At 40.3% G+C, this 23,173-nt stretch overlaps 1 protein-coding gene across 1 annotated transcript; it reads left to right on the top strand.

The window, feature by feature from the left end:
* The first annotated feature begins 14 nt into the window (after nt 1-14).
* Nucleotides 15-11,121, top strand: eif4eb (eukaryotic translation initiation factor 4eb). Its single transcript, XM_061083177.1, has 7 exons — nt 15-66; nt 1,198-1,301; nt 4,781-4,876; nt 5,040-5,103; nt 6,945-7,058; nt 10,254-10,393; nt 10,485-11,121. The coding sequence occupies exons 1-7, from the start codon at nt 49-51 to the stop codon at nt 10,597-10,599; spliced, it is 651 nt and encodes a 216-aa protein (XP_060939160.1). The 5' UTR covers nt 15-48; the 3' UTR covers nt 10,600-11,121.
* Nucleotides 11,122-23,173: the final 12,052 nt, after the last annotated feature.

Below are 23,173 nucleotides of genomic sequence, written 5' to 3'. Positions count from 1 at the left end.
GCTCCCGTCCAATCGGCGGAGACTTTCCCCCACTCCGAGAATTATAAGATGGCGACCGCCGAACCGGTGAGCACTTTCTCCACACTACTAAACACTCTTTTCGGGGGGGCTTCTTGCTTTAATTACGGGCCGAGAACATTTGAAAAGTTCCGGAACAGCTGTACGATTCTTCCCTCAGGCGGAAAGTGGCTGTTGCTGTTAGCACTCGTGTTGTTTTCAAGTGTGTGTTCCGTGCCACGACCCAGGAGCAGCACTCGTGTGTCTCCCAACTTTAAGGCTGACGTTACCAACGTGCCGTTAACTCTGGCCACACAGACCTCCATTACAGAACTACTCACTTCAGCACTCGATTGAGTAATCTGGTCGAATACGTGAAGAAAGCGTGTTGATTCCAAAACATTAGGAACTGTAATAGATTACTGGTGAATTCGGCACGTTGAATTACGTAAAGTGCTAAATAGTTGTGTTCTTGAAGTCACATTTTCGACCTTCAAAATTAGTTGACGCTGCTCTCTGCTGACTTCAGTGACTATTTTAGTGTCTAAACGTACATAGTGGAGCAGCGTGGGTGAATGTCACCACGATCTGTCACCTCATTGATCAGGATTGCTGTTTAACATGTATACCGAATGTTGAGTTTAGCTGAAATGTTTTAATGTGTTCATAGTGGGTGTGTAGCCCTGTATAATGAATAGAAATGTCGTGGTGTACACGAGTTAATGGTCGCTCGCCAAACACCAGGTTGACATCACAGTGAAATGTGTGCCAGATGTTCACATCAGGGTTCAGAAGTCAACACTCACAGATTCTTATTTTTTTTTTTACATATGTTAGATTCTTCAGCAGATTACTGATCTCATCTGAGATCACAACCAGCACTTGATAAATCAGCTGGACACTGGGTAAAAGTTGTTTATAGTTATGGTGCCACCACCATCTTAAATGACACTTTGTAGTTTTGTTTTTTTGGAGAAATTGTACTTTCTTGATTCTTGTTGTGGGTTTGTTCCCTCATGTTTGAATATACTTATCCTAAGTCGCTTTGGATAAAAGCGTCATCTAAATGAAATGTGATGTAATGTAATCAGGTCCACTTATGCAATGGACAGTTATTGGTGGTAGCTGGTACAGGTTCCTTTCTCCAGTGAGATCACCACTAGAGATTTTTTACCTCACATCTGCCTCTCTGCCTTGTAGGAAACCAGCGCAAGTCCAACGCTGCCTGAGGAAGATGGACCTGATGTGTCGGGACTGGAGATTGTGAGCCCAGAGGCCTACATCAAACATCCCCTCCAGAACAGGTTAGATCGATTTGAAACAGCCATCAACATCTACACTACTACCTTTACATTGCATAAAAAAACTGCATTTTCTAACTAAAAGCATCTCATTCTATTTTATTTACCTGCATCTTTGCTTATTGTTAATGGACATCTGTTTTATCACCTTGTCCAAGAACTTTGTGCCACACAGTGCTGATATAAAGCAACAGTGAGAATGCCTGAAGTAAGCGGAGACATCATCTTTTCCCAAACACTGTAGAAACTATATAGAAACTGTTGTTCTTGAAAATCGGCACTTTGGAAGGTTTTTGTAAAAATCGCAGTTATATTGACATTAGGGGTGCAACGATTAGTCGACGTCGAAGACAAAAATCGATGACCTAAATAGTCGCCGACGAATTTACTCGTCGATGAATCGTTGGTGACGTCATAGCGCGTGATTCTCGTGCCGCGCAGCGGAACTTAACGTTGTTTTACCGGAGGTGCTGATGGAAGTACCTGAGGAGTGAGCCATCTCGCTCCCTTCCTGTCTCTGAAAGTCGCGCATGAGCAATAGCGACAAAACATGGACCAATGTCGGCAGTCGCGCACCAGGAAGTAAAAAGTTCGGGAGAACTTCACCCGTAACAGCCCGAAAAAAACTACCTGTTCTCCATTGAAGCAGGACACGCGCATTTGAGGAGGCGGCACGTGTGACTTCGTAACGGAGACGATGCGGACTCGCCTCTGTCAGATGTTATATTTAAACGTATATACCTGCACGCAGGATTCTAGCATCCATTACAAAAATATGTTGTAAAGGAGGTAATTACTTTTTTTTAACGAGTTTAAAAGCGAAATGTTATCCTATTGCCTGACAAACGTCTTGTTTTAATCAAAATGATTTAGTCCGAAGAAGACTGTAGTTTCGTTTGTTGATGTTTTTATTAATAAAATGGACAAAAACTTGATTTTTCTTTGCTTTTGTGTCAACAGTACCCTTATATGCAGCAAAGTTTATTAAAAGACATTTTTTATAATGAAGTATCAATCTTTATTGTCTTTATTTTCAGTCATCACATGCCTTGAACAACCTCAAGCTAAATTTAAAAGCTGCTTGCTAAATAATAGCAATTGAGAATTTGTGTCATTCATAATCCGATTAGTCGATTAATCGTTTCAATAATCGGTGACTAATCGACTATCAGAATAGTCGTTAGTTGCAGCCCTAATTGACATAAAGTTGCATGTGGACGAGAGGCCCCAACACAGGAGGAAGTTGTTTTTTCAAAATGTCTGCATCGGTGTGAACGATCCATTATTCACTACATGGCGTTGAAGATTTTTATTAATACAGGCATTTACTTTTGTTTGAATGATTAATTCATTATTTAGTCGACCGACTAAATGCTTTTGACAGTTCTCAATTTTTATATCACAGAAGACCAATTACTTAAATGGTTTCAAAATAGTAATTTGTCTATCAATCAGCTGATTGATTACCTAACTAGTGATTGCAGCTTAAATCTTTGGTTGGCTTGTGGAATTTACTGGGTTTAAATTTAAAAAAGTTGATGAAAGTAAGTAACGTGAATAATACGTTATTTGGGTAAAGTATGCTTTTGAATGTGAAAAAGATAATTACACGTAGTTATCACGTAGTATTCAAATGCAGTCTGGTCCATCACCAGCTTCATAGACTCATATATTGACTTCTGCGTCCCCCAATTGTTTTATCTCTATGTGTGGTTCAGAAACTGAATGACCCCTCCTCCTCTCTCCTGAATGGGGCCTCCTATAGGGAACTGAAAGAAAGACATAAAAACTGAAAAAAGTGAATTCCTTGTTCATTGAGAGGAAACCTCGCATTTCACAAAATTGTTTGTGCACAGTTCATATTAAAGAATAAGTCAAACCACCAAATAGAAGCACCAAAAACCTCTTTCCTCAAAATAAACATGTTTGCTTTGCACATGGATGAGTAATTACTGAGCTGTTTGTCGATTCTGTATATGCCATGTGGGTGGTTATGTGGTTCATGTGCTAAAGTAGATCTCCTGTCACATTCCAAACAAATACAGTTTGCTGGGTTGGGGTCTTTTATTTCCCCACAGTCAGACTGTGATTGACTGTTATGCTCTTGTGACCGGTTAAAAGACTTTCAGTTTTTACCTCTGAATCCATACTCAGCTCCCCTTGGTGCTAAATACAAACAAGCAATGTATTAATATTTTATAAAAGTTAAAATGCATGAAGTTAATTATGCCCAAAAGGTACAATACATAAACTGATTGAACAGAGAGTCTGCTTAAAGAAATAAAGTTGGACCCTACACTAACACTTTATCGGTGACTCACAGCTCAAACTGTGAGGTTTTAAATATACTAACACTTAAACCCCCCGACTGTTGTTTCAAGATTAATGACTATTATTTTACTGTACTGGCTTAAAAACACCAGTGCCCAAAGCACATAGACTGTACATAAAGATGGATATCATGACAGCTCCCCAAAGTTGAGGCCAAAACATCTCTATTGCTCCCCTGGTGGCTGGTGGCAGTGTAGGTGATAAATCCTGCCTCCTCCATGTCAGTTCATGAGACATGGACAAAACTGATTCAAAGTACAAAGTTCAAATACATTTATCTCAAAGATGGTTTTCCGTCATTTTAGGTCGTTCTTATAACTATAATGATCGAGTTTTAAATTCCCTTGTTTTAATTAGTTATTTGACGTTATTCAAACAGGGTGAAACGTCATGTTTAACAGCTGAGACTGAGTCATGACTGGTATGTATGTATCGGTGAGACCTTGATAAGCAGCTGCATTGCCTGATCACTACCATACAGACTGAGGCTTCAAACGCGCTAAATTGTAAATAGTGTGAGGAAGTGGGGACGCGTTGTCCATCTTTATTTACAGTTATGACAGAGCACAACAGAGACAAGCCTTCTGTCTGCCTTTCATTCATTTTATCAATCTCTGTGTTTTGATACAGGGTCATAGGGTGCTAGAGGTGAACCTGCCAGTCAAAAAGACTGATAAATATATAAACCGCCTCCGATTATGACCTATAGTCAAACAATGAAATATTGAACTGGACAATTTAACAAGGAATACACGGATTTGACATATAGCGAAGCCGGCACTTATATTTATGTATTTATGTATGTATGCAAATACAGTTGTACCTGTGGCCCCCGACAGACAAGTGGCATTAATGGTTTTATTCTAGTGTCAACAGCCACACAATTATTTATTCTTCTCGAACCTAGAGGGGTAAAGGCAGTTGTTGAGCTGTGAGAGGATTTAGCGATGAACAAATATGACACTGTGTCACAATTAATTTGACCACGCGAGTGACAGTGTGACATACTTAACAGTTGGGCGGTGTTGTCAGCAGCATCCACGCTGCTCCACAGCTCAATGGCTTTTGGTTAGTTCTGTTTACCTCATGTTTTAATTAGGGGCTTGTGACATATATTCAAATTTCCACCTTTTCTGTTTTTCGCCCAACAGCTGGTCTCTTTGGTTCTTCAAGAATGACAAGAGCAAGACGTGGCAGGCCAACCTGCGGCTCATCTCCAAATTTGACACGGTTGAAGATTTCTGGGCGTAAGGAGCTATACATTTCCCTGAGTCTTCTCTTAGTTTTTCTGCACAACTATGGAGGGAGCAATCAAATGTCCTGAACAGATGCTGCATTTTTGAATAACCATTACATGCGTTAGCGATGAATTAGCTTGTTTCGTTAATGCTGTGCTCTCGTCCCTTCTAGTCTCTACAATCACATCCAGGTGTCAAGCAACCTCATGTCAGGCTGCGATTACTCACTTTTTAAGGTAAGTTTGTGTCCATTTATTTAAATTTTGTATTTGTGTAAATGTGCAGAGAAAGTCTTAAAATTCTTCTTCCTCAGTATTAAAGCGTAACAGTGACCAACCCTGCTTAGAACAGCTCTGTTCATCTATATGAACTACAGTGTTTTCTGTCTGTGACACAATGTTAATAACTATAAAACATATTTCTTCTAAAGTGGTGGTGGTTCACACTTAAATGGACATGAGCTATTGAAACAAATATCTAGCTTTTACATTATTCATTTATTTTGTTGAGACATTAGATAGGCAGCTATAAACTGTCATGCTACAGTTGGGTTTCTGAACTGAAGCGTATTAAAATCATTTTTATCACCAGCACACCAATAATACCCAATTGCAAGATTTCTTTATGACAGCAGGTTTAAATTATGATTGTTGAACCAAATAATTCCAGTCAAAATGGCAGCATCATTACCGGAGGGTAGGCAAACAAACACTGAAGTGGACAGGTTTCCTTTTCTCTGACTAAATCTCAGAACTCATCCGATTAAAAGAGCTCATTTAGCCACAGTGCTGATAGAAAATGAGAAGCGTGGGTGGAAATTTCTTGTAAGTTGAAAAGCAGGAGCAGCCACTAATTATACTGCATTTGAGGTAGGTGATAATAATAAATGGAAAAGGCAGTCATCAAATATGACTGCGCTCTTTGATCAGCCAGCTTTTTATGTAAATCCCTGGCAGTATCACCTGTGGAAGAGATTAATGAGTGAACCGGTATTCATAGCGGGGGAGCTAGTTTATCAGCACCTGTAAAATTAAAGTTGAACAAATTTCAGATATGAAATTATAGTGTCTTTCTATTTACACTGTTTTTTTGTCCTTATCTTAATTCATGAGCGTGGTCTTTCGGTTTGAGAGCAGGATTGATATCACGTTCAGATTTTGTAATACTTTCACTGAAAACCCTGTGCCCCTGTTGTAGGTGTGTCTATTGCCTATCTGGTTACTTCTGCTGTTGGCACTATACCCGTAGAATACAAAGAGGAAAATTAAACGGTGTCTATTTTGTTTTTATCATTGACAGTGTACTATAATATAGAAACACTTCCTTCAATTTGCCCCTTAATGTTGACCAGGGATCTGCGGGACTGCTGCATGAAGATGATGTTTGTACTTCAAGCACACAGACGAGAAGCTGGTGAAATAATAAAGCTGTGGAGGGCGTGCATGCATGAACTTTATAGTTATAGTATCCGCCCATATGGGACTTCCAAAGAAGTAAAGCTAACACGCTCACAACAAAGGCGGATCAATTTCATTTGTTATCTCTGCAGCTGCAGGAGAAAAAATTGAAGCAGCAAGAGGGTGAGGAGAAGAAATCTTTTCAGGCAACAAAATATCTGATTACAAGCGCTCAGTTTGAGCACAAGCAGGGCAAATCCAAGCACACCCAGAGTCTGAGTGTGAGCCTTGTGTTTTAAGTGAAAGCAGTACACAATCTGAAACTTTAAGATCACGCACTTGAACAAAGACAAGAAAAAAACACAAGAATGGTGATCTGATTGAGGATGTCAAGGCCAATCTTGTATAGTAGGTTAGAAATAAAACTTGTTGAGAAAATGTGAAACAAATTGAACCATCAATGGACAAGTGCTGATCTCTCGCTATCCTTTAAGTATTCCAACTGCAGACATCTACAATTGGTTTTCAAGATTTTCCACTGTGATAGTTTGAAGGCCGCAAAAGATATTCTTCCTGTAGCCAATGTGGGAAAACTGTCCATACCTCACTTTTTAAGGCTGTGTTGAAGTTGTGGTGCAGTGCTTTGGGATGTGCATTGACAGTTTGAACCATCGCTGCAGGATGGCATTGAACCCATGTGGGAAGACGAGAGGAACAAGCGCGGCGGCCGCTGGCTGATGACACTCAACAAGCAGATGAGGAGATCAGACCTGGACCGCTTCTGGCTGGAAACAGTAAGTTTTGGGCGTCTCAGTTCTGCTTTGTCAAGTCTTCAGTGCTGTTACTCAAACAAGTGATCAAATTAATCCTTCCTTGTGGCTCCTCTGAGCCTTTCTTACCTGCTGTCAGATGTAATTTGTCGACCACTCTATTATTACATCCTTCACAATGTTTATACGGGTTATTACTTCCTTTTATAACTTTCCAAACTGATCTGGGCCACAGATGTGAATGTTTCAGTCCTCTCTTTTTTTGCACACAATCTTCAACTAATGTCTAAGAAAATTTGCTATCCCCTTGACTATGAGCTGAGCTGATGATGAGGTCACAGCGCACTCAGATAAGTATAATTGAAATTTGACTTGCTCGCTGCTAAATCTCCAGTCCACACAGTGTAGTGAGCTCTCCTGCTGCTCTAAAGGTCACTGACACAGACATCTATCAAGCTGTGACTCACCAGCAGTGTTGGGAAGGATACTTTCAAAACGTATTCCGTTACAGAATACAGAATACATGCACAAAAATGTAATCTATAACGTATTCCATTACATTAACTTATCTGAGTAACGTATTCTGAATACTTGGAATACTTCCGGTTTGTATTGCATTTTTTAAGTGTATGATTGCGGCGTTGTTATAGTCAGTGGAGCAGCAGCAGTTTAAACTCTCTCTCCACCGATGCTGCGGGCCCGCTGGATGTCCGGCTCCCATCCACTCCCACCTCTGTGCGGGTCCCACCGGAGGCTGAAGGACCCCACCCCTGCGCCAAGGCTGCCTCGCGCCGTGCTACGATCGTTTCGGCGTCGAGTCTATTTTTTTTTGCGCTTGACGCGAGCGTATCGCTCCAGGAAACACACTGAAAAATGATTTCAAACGATATTGATGACATATTTTATATGATATAAATGATAAAGCATGCATCCCATAGTTTGTATTCCCCTTCTGTTGTCCTGGAGTTTTAAATTTACCAATTTGACCGATCACATTATTAAATGCCCCCCTCTGCCCCTCCATACAGACACACAAGCAGTCATAAAGATAAAAAGAGAGGGGGGGGGGCGGAGAATACGTAATTTACCCTCGACACCCGACATTGAACGGAGCAAACAGCGGAGAAGTTCTTGAAGATGGATGAAATTAAATTGGGACGCTGTTGCAGTTAATGTTGGAGCAACAAGTGACTATATGCTTTTATACTACTGGGTCAACGGGTGATATTATTTTAGCGTCGCTTCAGCGTCCGGTGTGAACCCGGCGTGCCTCGCTGGCCTCCTGCAGATCCATGACAGCAGAGCTCTGGGAGCGCAGGTTGGTCTTCTCTCATCAGGCGCAGGAAGGGCAGCTTGCGGATCAGCAGCTCCGTAGATTTCTGGTAGCGACGGAACTCTCTCAGAGCCAAGGTCCCGGGGCCTGTAACGGTCCCGAGCGGGTAGCGGTGAGGCTTCTTCACGCCGCCGGGGTCCGGGCGCTCTTACGGCAGCCCTGGTCTCCAGCTGCTTCCTGGGGGCTTTGCCTCCGGTGGATTTACGAGACAGTGATTAAACTCGTGAAACAGAGAAGTACCGTCATGTAATCCACTGATTTCAACAATGTAACTGTATTCTGAATACCATCTATTTAATTTGTAACTGTAACGGAATACAGTTACTCATAATTTGTATTCTAAATACGTAACGCCGTTACATGTATTCCGTTACTCCCCAACACTGCTCACCAGCCCTTCCTGAACTGTACTGTCAATACTGAGACTCTTGTGGGCTGAAAGGGTTCACTTAGGTTTTTCTAATGACATTCACACTAAATGTTTTACTATATGTTGAGCTAAGCAAGACCTATTTTAACGATTGCAGACAGTTTTAAATAAGCTCCTTTTAGGCTCTCGTATCGAGTTGTGGAGGGATGCTTAGTCCTGATCTCGGAGCTGCCACTACCTAGACGTTTCCCTCACAGATCTGATCATAAAAGGTGTTCTGGGAAAAATTGTTGAAAATACTTTGCAGATAATACGAAGACTTCGCAGCCAGACTGGGTAAAACAACGCAGGTGGTCGGATTGATGCTAAGCGGTGTGCTGCCACTACAAGCCGGAGGCTATGTTGTAGAAAATATCCCAAGCATGGGTGCTGCCATCTTTCACTAGAGATATTATTCAAAGCCTGAGTCTGGGCATTAGTGAGTGTGGAGTTGAGAAGTGGCATCAGGGTTCTGCTGATTCACATGCTCTACCAATCACAATTCTGTCTTAAATCATGCCGTCTCAGCCTGTTTTTATAGCATCAAATACCTATTTGAAACCACATCTACCGGAAAAATTGATATAAAGCAGTAGGATAATAATCATAAATGAGAGAAACCATCTTTGAGAAAAATTACGTGTTCTTTGGAGGTTTAAGTCTCATTTGCTGACATTTTGGAGCTGCCCATCCATCTTCCTGCGCAGACAATGGTTTACATCATATTGTTTAAACCACAATCACAAAGAGCCTGATTATTAAACAAATAATAAACATAGGATATATTCTGAATATCTGACAATGACAATATTTTAAAACTTGGTGTAAAAATTCACAGACATTTTAACAGACTGAAGGCAGAAGGGTTGCGAATACACCACCACACAACTGCAAACCTTTCTACTCATTATATATTAATGTATATGGTTTTGCAAACTGCTACAAATATATATTTAAAAAAACGGCTAATTGAAGGTATTTATTTGTTGTGACTATAACTTTAGGTGATCACTCACTCCTGAATCAGAATAAAGAGCTGGTTTTCCCTTTCTTTACATGCACAAATGCAACACAAGTATTCCAGCAGCTGAACAATGAATTAAAAATGGCCCTTGAAGGATAAGGTGTTTCGAGTATAGTATTTAAATGTTATAGCTCCAACTGAGATAGTTTTCATTATTGAAAAAGTTATTTCATTGTGAAATACTCTTTCTCCCTCACTGATCTTAGAAAGGTCAAACATGAATTGTAAAAAAATCACATCTCAACCTGAAAATGTTTTGCGTAGACCAGAATGAAAGAGCGCAGGAATCCCACAGTTCACACTGATTCAGTGATCAAGGTGACAAAGCCAACAATGTCTGTGGCCTTCCTCTTTTGTGAGAATGTGGTGGATTTGCGATTATATTTAAAGTTACGATGTGACTCATCAGGTTATCTCAATAGCCCTTTTCTTCCCTCTCTATCCCTCCATCAGCTGCTGTGTTTAGTCGGAGAGGCCTTTGACGATTACAGCGATCATGTCTGCGGAGCCGTGGTCAACATCCGCACAAAAGGAGACAAAATAGCCGTGTGGACCGCAGACTACGACAACCGGGAAGCTGTAACACACATAGGGTGAGACGGATGTTTGGTGTCAGTTGAAAGTATCTCAAACACAGGTGGTGGCGATCTCTACATTGTCATATGTTGCCATTTTCCATAACAGGAGAGTGTACAAGGAGCGCCTGGGGCTTCCCACAAAGATGACCATCGGCTACCAGTCCCACGCAGACACAGCCACCAAGAGCGGCTCAACCACCAAGAACAAATTTGTTGTTTGAGAAATGCCCTATGTGCCTCTCTCATCTTCTTGTCTTATTTGTTGTTGGTGCATATGTTTACTTTGCTGCAAAGACTGTGCGGAATGCAATCATGAGGAAAGGAAGCTCAATCCATGACTACAAGCCAAACGTTTCCATAAACTGCCAAGGACGTGAATCACAGGGAAAACACCCACGGAAAAATCATGACAAACATGAATCTTCCAAAACACTAACCGTGAGAGGTATTAATAGTCGATGGTAACTAGAGTACTGCATACTCTACTAAAGTTTTTTTTTTTTTTTTTATCGCAGGGAACCCTGAAATGCTAAAACAATTATTCTACAGCATTGTTGTTTGCTGTAATCCTAAATGACATTAAACCCTTTTAATTTATTCTATTAATTTGCCTGCATTTTATTAGATTTCTAGACCTTTGTTTTCTGCTTTTTTGCCTTGAACTGTTGAACATAATCAACCTTTTAAAGTATATCATGACTCAGCGGAGTGTTAATATAATTAAAACACTGGTTTTGCAGTTATTAACTTTTCAATTGTGGAATGCTTTTTTGCAACCTGTCATCGGCACATTTCCGTTATAAATGAAAAGCTTTTACACTTGCAGTGGTGCTGTATGGAAAACCAACTGAATCTTCCCGCTGTATAATCCAATAACTCTGAAAGAGAAAACAGAGGAACATCCTTCCCACAGCTTCCCAGCAGCTTAGCATTCACTGTTAGCCCGAGCTGGTGTGAAACTACAAAGTCAACCCCCCCACTCCACCCTCTACCTCATCCCAAGATCCTTTAAAATGTCAGAATGAAAAGAACTTGGAAAGAAAAGGTTACTTTAGGCAACATGGCTTCCCATCTCACTTCATGCCACCAGGGCGGCTTTAAAAATGTCACTTCAACATGACAAATGTCATCACATTCTCAAGGTTTGGCATTCTTTAAGCCGGCAGGCGAAGCGTCTACAACCGGAGCCTTCTTGAGCTGATGAAGCGTTAAGTGAGTGGAGAAGCTTCATTAGGTCCTTGTTGACGTTTCCGACATGGTTGTGGTAGAAACCTTTAAAGGGCAGCTGATTTATCTTGTGGGACTATTTGCAAGCCAAATGGAAGTAAAATATGTCTTTGTTGTCCCGTTCTACTGAAGACATCACAAAGTGCCTCACAATGACTCTTAACAGACAAGACAGCTGCACAAAAACCACATGATGAGCGTTCCACTAACCAAAACTTCAATCAGTCACTTCAAATTCTTAATCAGGCAAATCACACCAGTGTAACTGAGTAATAATGTGAATGTGCCACATCCACAGCACTGATAAACCCAAACAACCGCTCTGCAAATTCCTTGAACCTAAAGGGAGGCCATACCTCTGCCAAGGCCGACGCCCGAAAGAATGTGAACAAAAAATGCAAACCTGCTCCTAAATATAATCAGTTCTTCATTAGGTCAGGCCCCACCCCTCCACACAATATGGGAAACAAGTCAGTGGTTTTTGAATAAAGCTGCTGAAAGGCAGACAGACATTCAAAACTAAACCTCTTTGGTAGAGGTAATGTCATGTTATATTAATACAGTGGTCAAAACATCTGAAACACCTCAGTATGGTGTGTTTAATTAGATCTGTTGTGCAACTCCCATCAAAATTAAATCCTTTTTTTTTTCTCCAACTTGCATCTATTGAAATCTGTCCACAGTTTAAAATGATTTTTTTTTTTTGTCTGTTGTGCATCGCAATAAAACCAAATGTCCCAGTCTGTGCAGACAGGTAACCACAAGGCCACTGACATGGTCACTTTATTAAATGGGGTTACGGACTAACCTTGGCAGCAATGAACGCAATCAATGTGGCAAATTGAATTGAGAACAGTTTCTCAGTCTCCAGTTGGCTCCCCTGTAGCTGCAGGGCCTCCTTGTTTTCCAATCAGAGGCAGTTCTCAAAAAACCCTGATGCCTCCAGCGCCAGACAATGGGTTGAATCAATGGGACGGGAGGTGATAATTCAGCAGGGGGATATACGAAATAAAGGCCCAAATCAGAAGAGCCTTCCAACAGGGAGAAAATATCGCTGAGGCAATTTGTTTTCGAGCTTATTGAATTGAGCTAAAAACGCAAAGAGCAAAAAATGTTATTACTGTGGAATATTTACTCAGCATCTCTAGGTATTTCTGTTAATGCTGTGGCTCCAGACAGGTTTTAATAGGTGATGATTTCATTGCTGCTTGCAGTGTACACTGGAGAGAGCTGCAACTCCATTCAACTTTTCAACTTTAAACTGGTGTTTCTTAGGGCAGTGAAAAGTCCAGGGAGGGATTTGTTTACAGCCATAAATCTGCATAATGCAGGCTCTCATCTTCGAAAGGCAGTGATTAAGCAATTTAGCAGCTCAGAGTGGTGTGGATTACACTGCGGTCTGTTTCCTATCAGGTGCTTTTGATGGTGGCAGCGCACAATTAACAGGAAAAGTAATTAACCAAGACAGCAATATAAACTGATAATGTCTTGTGTGTGCAGAGGTGACGAGGAAATTCCAGATAAATTATCAGAAGCATAAAACATCAGAAGTAACTCTTTCCTCTTTGGTGTTGCTGTGAATTGTCTTTATTTTAAAGGCACTCACTATCTCTGTAGAGGATACATAATGTATTGACAAAATGAATCCCAGGAATGAAATTACACATTTGCCATCAAATAAATCTTTATAACATAGAGTGTATGTTCCCAGCAGTTATAATAAGGACATTACAATGTGTAATACCCTTACAACGAAAGCATCTAAGCCATGGCTATTTGTGAAGCTTAATGCTTTATCAGTTTACCGTTCGGTAGATGGCTGATCAATTTCCCCAGGGCCCACTCGGGTGCTCTTTTCTCTCCCACCAGCGCAGGGATCAATGGCAGGATTTGTTAACCCAGATTAAATGAATGAAGGAGGTAATGAGAGACGCAATTAGCTTACTTTGCGGCTTTGTAATTACGATCCTCGGATTACATTTTGCGGCCCATACTTAACATATATACAGAAGGACCCTTGAGATCCATTAGCACATGAAAACAGAACACCATCCATGGAGCGTAGAGCAGTCATTGCAAACATAGTGGTGTCTCTATTATTGATTCAAACTCCCTGTGCACCCTTCTCTGCCATCAGCCGACTCCTGACAGCCGACTGAGAAGAAACAGCGTATTGTTCCCATGTTAGCTTAACATTGTGGGCTCTTAGTACGCAAGACCACTGACTTGAACATTTTATTGATCACATGTTAGGCACATCTTAGACAAGGACCTATTTATTATTTTTCTCTCCAGTCAGTGGGGTGGAGGCAGTGTGCCAACAGTTTGTCTGTGAGTTAAACTTGTCGATCACGCCAGATCATTTTGATGATTTCATTATTTGTATTTCACCTTGTTGAACTGAGACAGACATGCACAGAGGTAGCGGATGCTGATCTTTCTTAATGGCATCAACATTCAACAACACAGAATCGCTTCTTCTTTAGCAAGCTGTCTTTAAAGTAAATGCACATGTTCATTTTGTTGCAGTATTGCTATATAGAGAGAGGAATTACAGCACTTTTATTTTGAGCTAAAGTTAAAGTTAAAGTTGTGAACTTGGGTCTGAAGATTGTGTCAGTTGCTTAACACGCCTCTGAAATAACCAACATGCAATGATTATAAAAATAACAACAGTTACGTAAATCATATTCATATAAGCCACACGTGTTTGTGAAAAACATTGACTATAAAGTCTTCAGTGCAGATAAACCAGGTAGGAGGAACAAATAGTTCTCTGACACTTTGCTCCATAGACTGATTAATAAAAGCTCTGCACACAACGTCTAGCAATCAAACGATAAAAAGTGACAGGTCATTGTCAAACTGTTTGAAGAGGACTCACTAATGACTCAGATGTGGTTGAGTGGTAGAGCATTCGTCCTCCAACCAGAAGGTCGGCAGTTCGATCCCCAGTCTTCGTCATCTGCATGTAAGATGCTGCCCCTCATGGAACAAAATATTTGTGCTGCTAATAGATACACTGGGTGAATGGGTGAATGGGAAACTGTAATGTAAAGCACTATGAGTGGTCATCAAGACTAGAAAAGCACTATATAAATACAAACCATTTACCATTTTTAATTAAAAGGAGAGCAATGTTGATCCTTTGATATCATTAATAAAATGCCAAGCCATTGCATTAGATTCCTGGATGTTTCCAAAGGGCGTGGTAGGTCTCCTCAGGGATCGAGGCTCCAAACAATGTCGAGGGAAATTCTCATAAGTGAGTAATATAACATCTGTTAGGTCTTTTACATTAGTCACCAAAAGGAAATCAGATTTGGTTTTAAGTCAGTAATAAAGTCTTTTGGGGGAATTTCTACAGTTTTTTTGCCACTTTCCTTGAATCTGAAAGAAATAAATGCCTTCGGGCAAACCTTTTTTTTTGTACTATCAGAAATATATCAAACAGCAATATTAGGCTTTATGTAAGCAGACAAAAGTATGTTGTCACGATAACACAGGGGATAGCACATGGGGGTGTGGTGGTTAGCACTGTTGCCTCACAGCAAGAAGGTTTGGATTCGCGGTTCGACCGAAGTCTTTCTGTTTGGGGTTTTCATTCTCTCCCTCTGTTTGTGTGGATAATCTCCGATTCACCGGCTTCCTCCCACTGTCCATAAAAATGCAGACTGGTGTCTGAATTGACAATAGGTGTGAATGTGAGCATGAAAGGTTGTCTCCGTACATTAGCCCTGTGTGACACTGGTGATCTGTCAAAGGTTTACCGCAGCACTCACCCAATGTCAGCTGGGATTGGCTCCAGAATCCCCCTGCTACCCTCAAAAAGATGAGTGGTCTAGCTAACCGATGTATGGAAGATAACGTAGGCATCCAGAAATTTGGATGAAACTGGAGGCAAGTAAACAAGGGAAGGGTGAGGAGGAACCTTTATCCAACCTTTGTCTGAGGGAAGGTCCATAATCTCAGACTTTGAAATAACCATTTGTAATTTCCCTTTGCTGAGCTGTCCTTTGGTATCTGGTCACTTTTCTGACTTTTACTCATTAACTCATTGCTACAAATCACTTTGCCCTTTTCTTCCTTCCTTTGCTAATTGAAAAATTGACATTTAGTTTGCATTGTGTTAATGGCCACAGTGATTTGTTTCTTTAATACAGTGGCTCTGACTCCTGTCCTCAGGACCCACAATGCTGATTATCTATCTTACCAAGTGCTTCATTACGATAAATTACACTCAGCCTGCACCATGGCAGGTAGTTAGCCCTTCATTAGAAGGAGTGAAAACCAGTAGCTGACCACTGCTTTGACTAGAAGGTTAAGCTTAAAAGCTTCTTTCTGCAAAACCGAGGGCATCAATCAATTATTTCAAGCATTTTGAACATATTTTGAAGATTTCCAATCAGCAGAATTTCCAATTAACTTCAACTTTGCCTCCAACCAACTTTCAACAGATGGTGAGGTCATTAGAAGTCATGTATATACAAACTGGAGATAATTAGCGTTTAGCCTTTTGTGAAGTTTCGTGGTGTTTCTACTTGCAGTTATGTATTAAACTGGCTGGTAATAATAGGCCCCTGTGTTACCCCTGTGTAATCCAGCTGTGACAAATGAGCATGAAAGACTCAGCAGTCACATTGAATTTGTCATCTGGATTCACTGAGGTGAACATTTTGTTATGCCACACCCACACTCCACCTCCAATATATAACTGATAAGGGTCTGCACGTTTTTATGAATCCCAAAGACTTAAAGCTGCATTCAGCAGGTGTTTTGGGCCAGCTGGCAGCAGTAAACACATCAAACACACATCTTCATTTGATCCATTACTGATATGAACATATTGATTAATACAGCCGCTTGAATAGCCACTCACAGCTCAGTGAGATGAAATAAATTCAGGGTTGTCATGACAAAGCTGCAGAAATATGTTATCCGGGAATAAAGACATGTGATAATTGTTGAAAAATTCCACCGAACTGTAATTTGATTAATAAATGTTTTTTTCTTCTTTGGTATGGAACCAGTAAAGACAGTATACAATGACAATTAACTCATCATGGATTCTATATAAAGTTAGTTTACAGTATATAATTGGGGTGAATAAAATCATGTGACATACCAGGATTGAGAGACAATGTGTGTGTCTGTCTGTGTGTGTGTGTGTGTGTGTGTGTGTGTGTGTGTGTGTGTGCTCCCAGACAGCGCACACTCACTGGCACAACACACAGGCACAGCTGCTCAGTCATCAGAGCAGAAGCTGCAGTTGGTTCGGAACGAGCTGGAGTTTCTGTTTCCTCCTCCACTCTGACCTGCTCTCACTGAACTAATAAACACTCATCATTAGTTATCAGGACCTGATCAGTAAATTAAGTAACTAAGTGTTTGTTTTATTTGTTCCTGAGTTTATGAGACTGCATTTAAACATCATGAAAAAGGACTCATCAACATTTAACATCTCAGTACAACACTAGGCATGACGCTCACAGTCAGGAGTGTTAAAATGAGGGAAGCGACACGCAGACATGATCCAACACCATCGATTAATAATCAAACACATGATCGTGAGTTTGTCATCGAAATCATCCTTATAAAAAATGGAACAAATGAACATGACCTAGTTCACTTTTGGAACCATGAACTTAGTTCCAAATTTAAAAAAATGAACCTTGAACGTGAACTATAGTTCATTTTAAGTGTGAACTGGCACTACACTGCATACCTGTGTGAGCAGCTTTTCTCTGTGATGAAGATGAACAAAAATACACTCAGGAGCCGTCTCACGTTTCCACAGCACAGAACCTAACTCCAAACATAACGAACAGGCAGGCTAGAAAATCTGGCACACGTACATAAAAGAAGGATGTAGCCCACCTAAATATGTTTTCTTTATGCTCTTTATCCAATATCTTGTCTATCCTGTTTAATAAATTTTGACCCTGTTTGTCCCTCGAAGTAGTCCCAGTTTTTAATTTACGCCCTCTCTGTGATTGAGTTTGACACCACTGTTCCTAGGTAACAGACACATAGTGATTTTTAGTTTCAGGTACACTAATGGACTTAAATAATATTTTCCATTTCTGACATTCGTCACACTGGACCTTTAAACCAACAGAAGAAACCCTCCAACAATGATCCCCTCCTTCTGGTGAATAAAACATTTACAGACAAAGAAAGATGTTACATTTGGTTTTTAAAAAAAAGAAGAGGCCCTCTTCTGTCATTAAGACGACGCTGCATGAACAGTTGTTAGCATTATTTAACCTCTTGGTCCTTTATAAGGACTGAAGCAACATTATTGCTGCTCTCATGAATATGCTTTCAAAACATTTCCTTTCTGTTTGTAGATACATGTTTTCTCCCCAGTACCAGTATGTCAATGAGGGCTTTTACCATTGCATGAGTGCACAGACTACATATTTAGAATGGGTGTCCCCAGGGGGAAGTCCTCTCCTTGACACAATGGTTGTGTTACATCGAGCTTTGTTTGCCTTTATTGGCATAAGTGAAAGAGAATTTTCATTTATATTGGCATTTTTTTCATAATGCTTGTGTGCTGTTTTGATGATGTTTTGCTCCATGTTTTTATTGCCTCAAGTACTTTGCAGTCTGTTGCTATCTTTGTACGCTTGTTTTCACAGACTGATGCAGCCTTGTCCACCTCAGAGACATCTTTCACGTCACGTTTTCATGGTTGTTATTTCCCAGTGCATTTGAGCATGATTTTATGGAGAACCCGGTCGTTTGAACTCAATGTGCACAATAAATCGGCTGTGTTTTTTGTTTAATTGCGCCTCTAAGATGTTTACAGTACAGAGTTTTGCTTGAGTTACATGGCTACAGCTCAAATTATACATTATTCTTGAGCATAAATCGAGATAACGAACTGTTCAGGAATTATAAGCACTATCATGGAAAGTTGCAAAAGGCTATTAACAAGGGTGGTTTCTCAAATGTGGCAATTATCAAGACACGATCACAACATTCCTGGAAAGCCCATTAACATGAAACTCGCTTCCTCTAGCTCCATGATGATAATGACCACTTTTTAGCTCTGTGATCTTCATCTTCTGATCCCTCTCTGCGGGTTCTCATTTACCAGGTGGTTGCAAAATAAATTCATTACACATATTGACTCACTAGGTTATGTTGTCTCCTGACTAATTTTTCCTCCCACAGCACAGTGAAGATGAAGAGAGGCCGTGGTGTTCTTTGCAGGTGCTGCAAGTCACAGGGCTCTGGACCAGTGATAAAATGGTTCATTAATACTGCTGCCTCCAGAGCCAACCACTCACTTTATCCTCCACCGTCCAACATACAGCATCTCTTACTGCATCCCTGTAGGTAAAAACACACTCATCACAGTGAGCAACACAGAAATATTTAGGCTTTAGGGTCGTTGCAAATCCTTCCATTAATATAACATAGAGCCAACTCTTTAATATTTTATTTGACCTGTGTTGTAGAGTATAAGAGGTTCTCCAAAATGTCTCTTCTTTATCTATGCTCAGAGTCCAGCTGCAGTGTATGCAAAAAACACAATGTGGGTTGTGGATCAAGTTGTCAGAATGGCATCCAGTAACCTCAGCTTTTAATGTCACATTTCACTTTCGCATAAGCTAGAGCAAAAACATTCAAAGCTTGTGATGTAAAGCAACCAAGAATGTCAACTCAAATACTCTTTTATAGTAACTTATTTGTCCATGGCAAACTTTGTGCGCAAAATAAAGACAAAGGGAGAGAAGTGGGAGAGTGTAAACAGCAACAACTGAAGGGTCAAGAAAGTGAATAATTGTCAGTAACTTTCGAACTGTTTTTTTCCTACTGGCTACGTTATTAGCATACTTAGCTGATGACAGTTTAAGTAGATTACTTTGCAGATTACAATAGCAAGGTATTACTAATTAACAGCTGGCTAGTCAATCACATTTCGAAGGATTTTTAGGGCATTACTTGGCATAAAAAAAGTGTTAATAGGTGTTTTAACTATTTCAGAGGAAAATTAATGAGTTGAATTTTGTAGAAAGGATTGCATGCTAGCTCTTTCCCCAGTGGCTGCAGCAATTTTTTTGGCGGGAAAATTATATGGTTTTAGTGAGTGAACTACTTTTATTGAGAAATAAGACAGTGATGAGTTCGTTGAACAGGTTTGGACGGTTGTGACGAAGTTCTGCTTGACATTATTAAGCATTTTTTGAAGTGGAGTCAAATAAAATTATATTTCTATGGCTGACTTCTTAAAAAATGTTAACCTCAACATTACAGCCATGTTGATCTACCTGCAATAGACTTTGTCAGTGCAGATGCAAGGCAAAGCAAAGCCCATACATCCAAGCCACACACAGGCCAGCGAGGGGGGATACAAGGAAGCTGTCTGTGGACAGAGCAAGAAGCAATGCTTACCAGGAGAGATCTGCACAGCAAACCTCAGACCAGACCTCGTGTTATAGTCCTGCTCACGTCCCACTGTCCACTTCATAGAGTGAGTTAAAGCAGAGGGGGGCACAACGTGGTTGTAAGATGTTGCAGATGAGCCCTTTGGAGTCGTTGTTGACATATCATTGAAACACCTATGAAGGAGGGTGCCTACCTGATGACGCCAATGAAGCTTCTACCACACCCTTTACACCCTGCCTCACATAGCATCATTACACCTACTTGGAAACCCTCACTTGGCATGAACATCCCCACTCGTGTCATCTCAGGTCGACGCATTTGACAAGGGATTTCATTACCTGTTCTAGAACAGAACTAAAATGTCAGTGGATGTAATCATTTTTTATGCAAAACTAAGAAATAATGATACCAACTTTTTCTGAAAAATTTGCGTCAAAAGCAATTCTGACTTTCTTCTTTCGAACCAATACGTTTGATTATGATTCACCTCTCAATGTATTTTAGACACTGACTTTTCTCATGAACTTTTTTAAATATTGTTATTGCTATTTATCTAATGCACTTATAACTTATGTCTTTTTTGGAAGAAGGATCATCGAATGCAGTTCTCTCTGAGGTTTCTACTGTTTTTTCCCCCTGTTAATTGAAATATTTGCTTGTTGAGGGTTTAGGGCAGAGGATGTCGAACCTTGTTAAGCCCTATGAATTGTGATTTGTTCATTATTTGGGCTTTACAAATAAAACGATTGAATGATTGATTGATCGATTGATTGATTGATTGATAATTTTGCTTTGTTTCCTGCTGTGGTTTGTTCTGATTTCAGTTTACTGCCCTTTTTTATGCTAACATGTTTTAATGGCAGTGCTGTGCTATTGTAAAGTATTACTGTTCAGACGGGCCAAGAGTATGTTGTTGGGAAACGTGTTTGTTCTGTTAACAGGAGGTGGGAGGAGGTGCCAATAACCACATCTTGTTGACAAAATTACAGAAGGTGACAGTTATTTATTTAATAACATTGTGGCAAATGATCGGAATATGTAGCTGCATGTCATCAGTGCCTCTTTCACACGTTGGAAATTAGCATGTTGCCAGCGTATCCCAGGGCTGACATTTAAAGGAAAACAACCGATCACAGTCAGAGCGTGCAGTGGCTCTCGTCCAGCTGCAGCACCCTGGGGCCATCGCTTCTGTGACGTCACAACTCTAGTCTGATTGGCCGAAGGCTACACTGAGATGTGTTATGTGTCAACCTTTAACCATGTAAATATTTGATTTTTCATGTAATTTTATATACATATATGATTGTGTGAGTATATAATAATAATATGACGCGCATTTTGTCGGTTACATTTTAGTGTTTAAGCTGATCTTATTCTGAAATAGAAGAAAAGAGAATGTTTGTCGATATTATAATAAGAAGCAATATTGTTGGGGGTGCGCTCTTAACTGGGATAATTACATCATGACCTTTGATCCACCACGCTCATGTATTAAATGAGCATGCACAAAATAAAGGTCTACTGATGTGTTTTTCTCCATTAGTGTTTTTCTACCCTTACTATGTCATGGGTGTCTGGAGGCCAATGGTACCAGTTATGTTTCATTGGAGATGAGAAAAACGAACAAGCCTACGCTGAATTAATTCAAGTGAGACAAAAGTCTCTCGCTAATTATGAGGGAGGCAGCGGATGACGGGGGGGAAAGTTGTTGCGGATACTGAGAGACCACTGAGACAGTGACTAAGACAGTACACAAAGATGACAAAGAAATTAAACATTATGAAGCAAGCACCTGATGCTGAAGTCCACATGTTTGCATTCAAGGTAAGTTACTGCGAGGACCATGGATTGCAAATGAAGAGGCCGATGGTTGACACGGGAGCAAAGTCACACATAACTACAGACATTGACAAGTTTCAGAGTTGTAATGAGACTTTTCAACCAAAAGAATGAGTGGTGTTGCATAGAGGAGAGGTGATGCAGGTGTCAGCCTGACAGACAGCAAGGGTCATCAACAAAAAACAATGCTGAAGAATGCTGTACTTCCCATCCTTCCCACAAGCACCTTCCCAGTTAAAGCAGTGACGACCAACTACAGACAGGGGTGTAATTAGCTCATCCACAAGAACGGATCCAGGTTTGATATAGTAAGATAGACTGTACTATCTTAAAGTTGCAGTGGGTAGAATTTAGTGACATAAAGTGGTGAAGCTGCATGTTGAATCCAGCAGACCACTGGGTCTATAGTGAACAAAGTAAATGAAAGAATAATTCTGATCGTTTGGGTTGATGCTTTGAATATTGCCTGTGATCAAAATTAAAAATGCAAGAACTTGGGAAACTGAAGCAGTTCTTTGGCATTGATTTTGCACAGAGAAATTGGGAAATGAGGATAAACCAAAATCGATACATGATGAAGATACTAGAAAGTTTTAGCATGTCTGAATGTAAGCCAAGGTTAACCCCATGTGAACAAAAACAAAACTTTGACTCTGATGGTGAGCCTACTAATCTAAAGATCTATTGTGGATTAGTGGGCAGGTTGATCTACTTGATGACGTATACCAGACCTGATCTAAGTTGGACTGTCAGTCCATTTTTTCATTACCTATCAGAGCCAATATGCACCATTTTAAATATTTGATGCTTTGTCCAAAAACACAATATTTCGTCAAAGATGCAAGCATGTTGACATTGTCCAACTGCAGACATGTTTTCAAATGTTTCCACAAAACCTGTAACAAAGCCTATAATGTACAGATTTGTGAGTTTTATGTTTGTTGTATGACTGATGAAATGTTGTCAATGCAAATGTCTTGTATGTATTGTACAGTATAAGAGCAAGTGGAGGTGTTGAACTATTTATAAAGGTTTGGTTGGGAGTGGGCTTACATCTGTGACAATTTGGTCATGACCTTTGAGTCACCATGCTCATGGATTGAATGACCATGGTCCCTCTTCCTCTCATAAATCCACACAGAAGGCGAGATAAGAATTCTCTGCTTTGCATAGAAAATTCTAATCTCTTCGGAAAAATTTTATTTCCTAAATGTGATGTCAGTGCTTTTGGCATCCAGTTCATTGGATTGGAGGGATCTTTCCCTGGATTCCTGATAGGAACAATCACCGCCTCTTGCTAAGCAACTGGCAACTTCCCCACTCCCCATA

This window comes from Limanda limanda, chromosome 12 (assembly GCF_963576545.1).
Source record: "Limanda limanda chromosome 12, fLimLim1.1, whole genome shotgun sequence".
In the NCBI taxonomy this organism is placed as follows: Eukaryota; Metazoa; Chordata; class Actinopteri; order Pleuronectiformes; family Pleuronectidae; genus Limanda; species Limanda limanda.
Note: the sequence above shows the minus strand (reverse complement) of the source record. Positions and strands in the feature narration are given on the sequence as shown.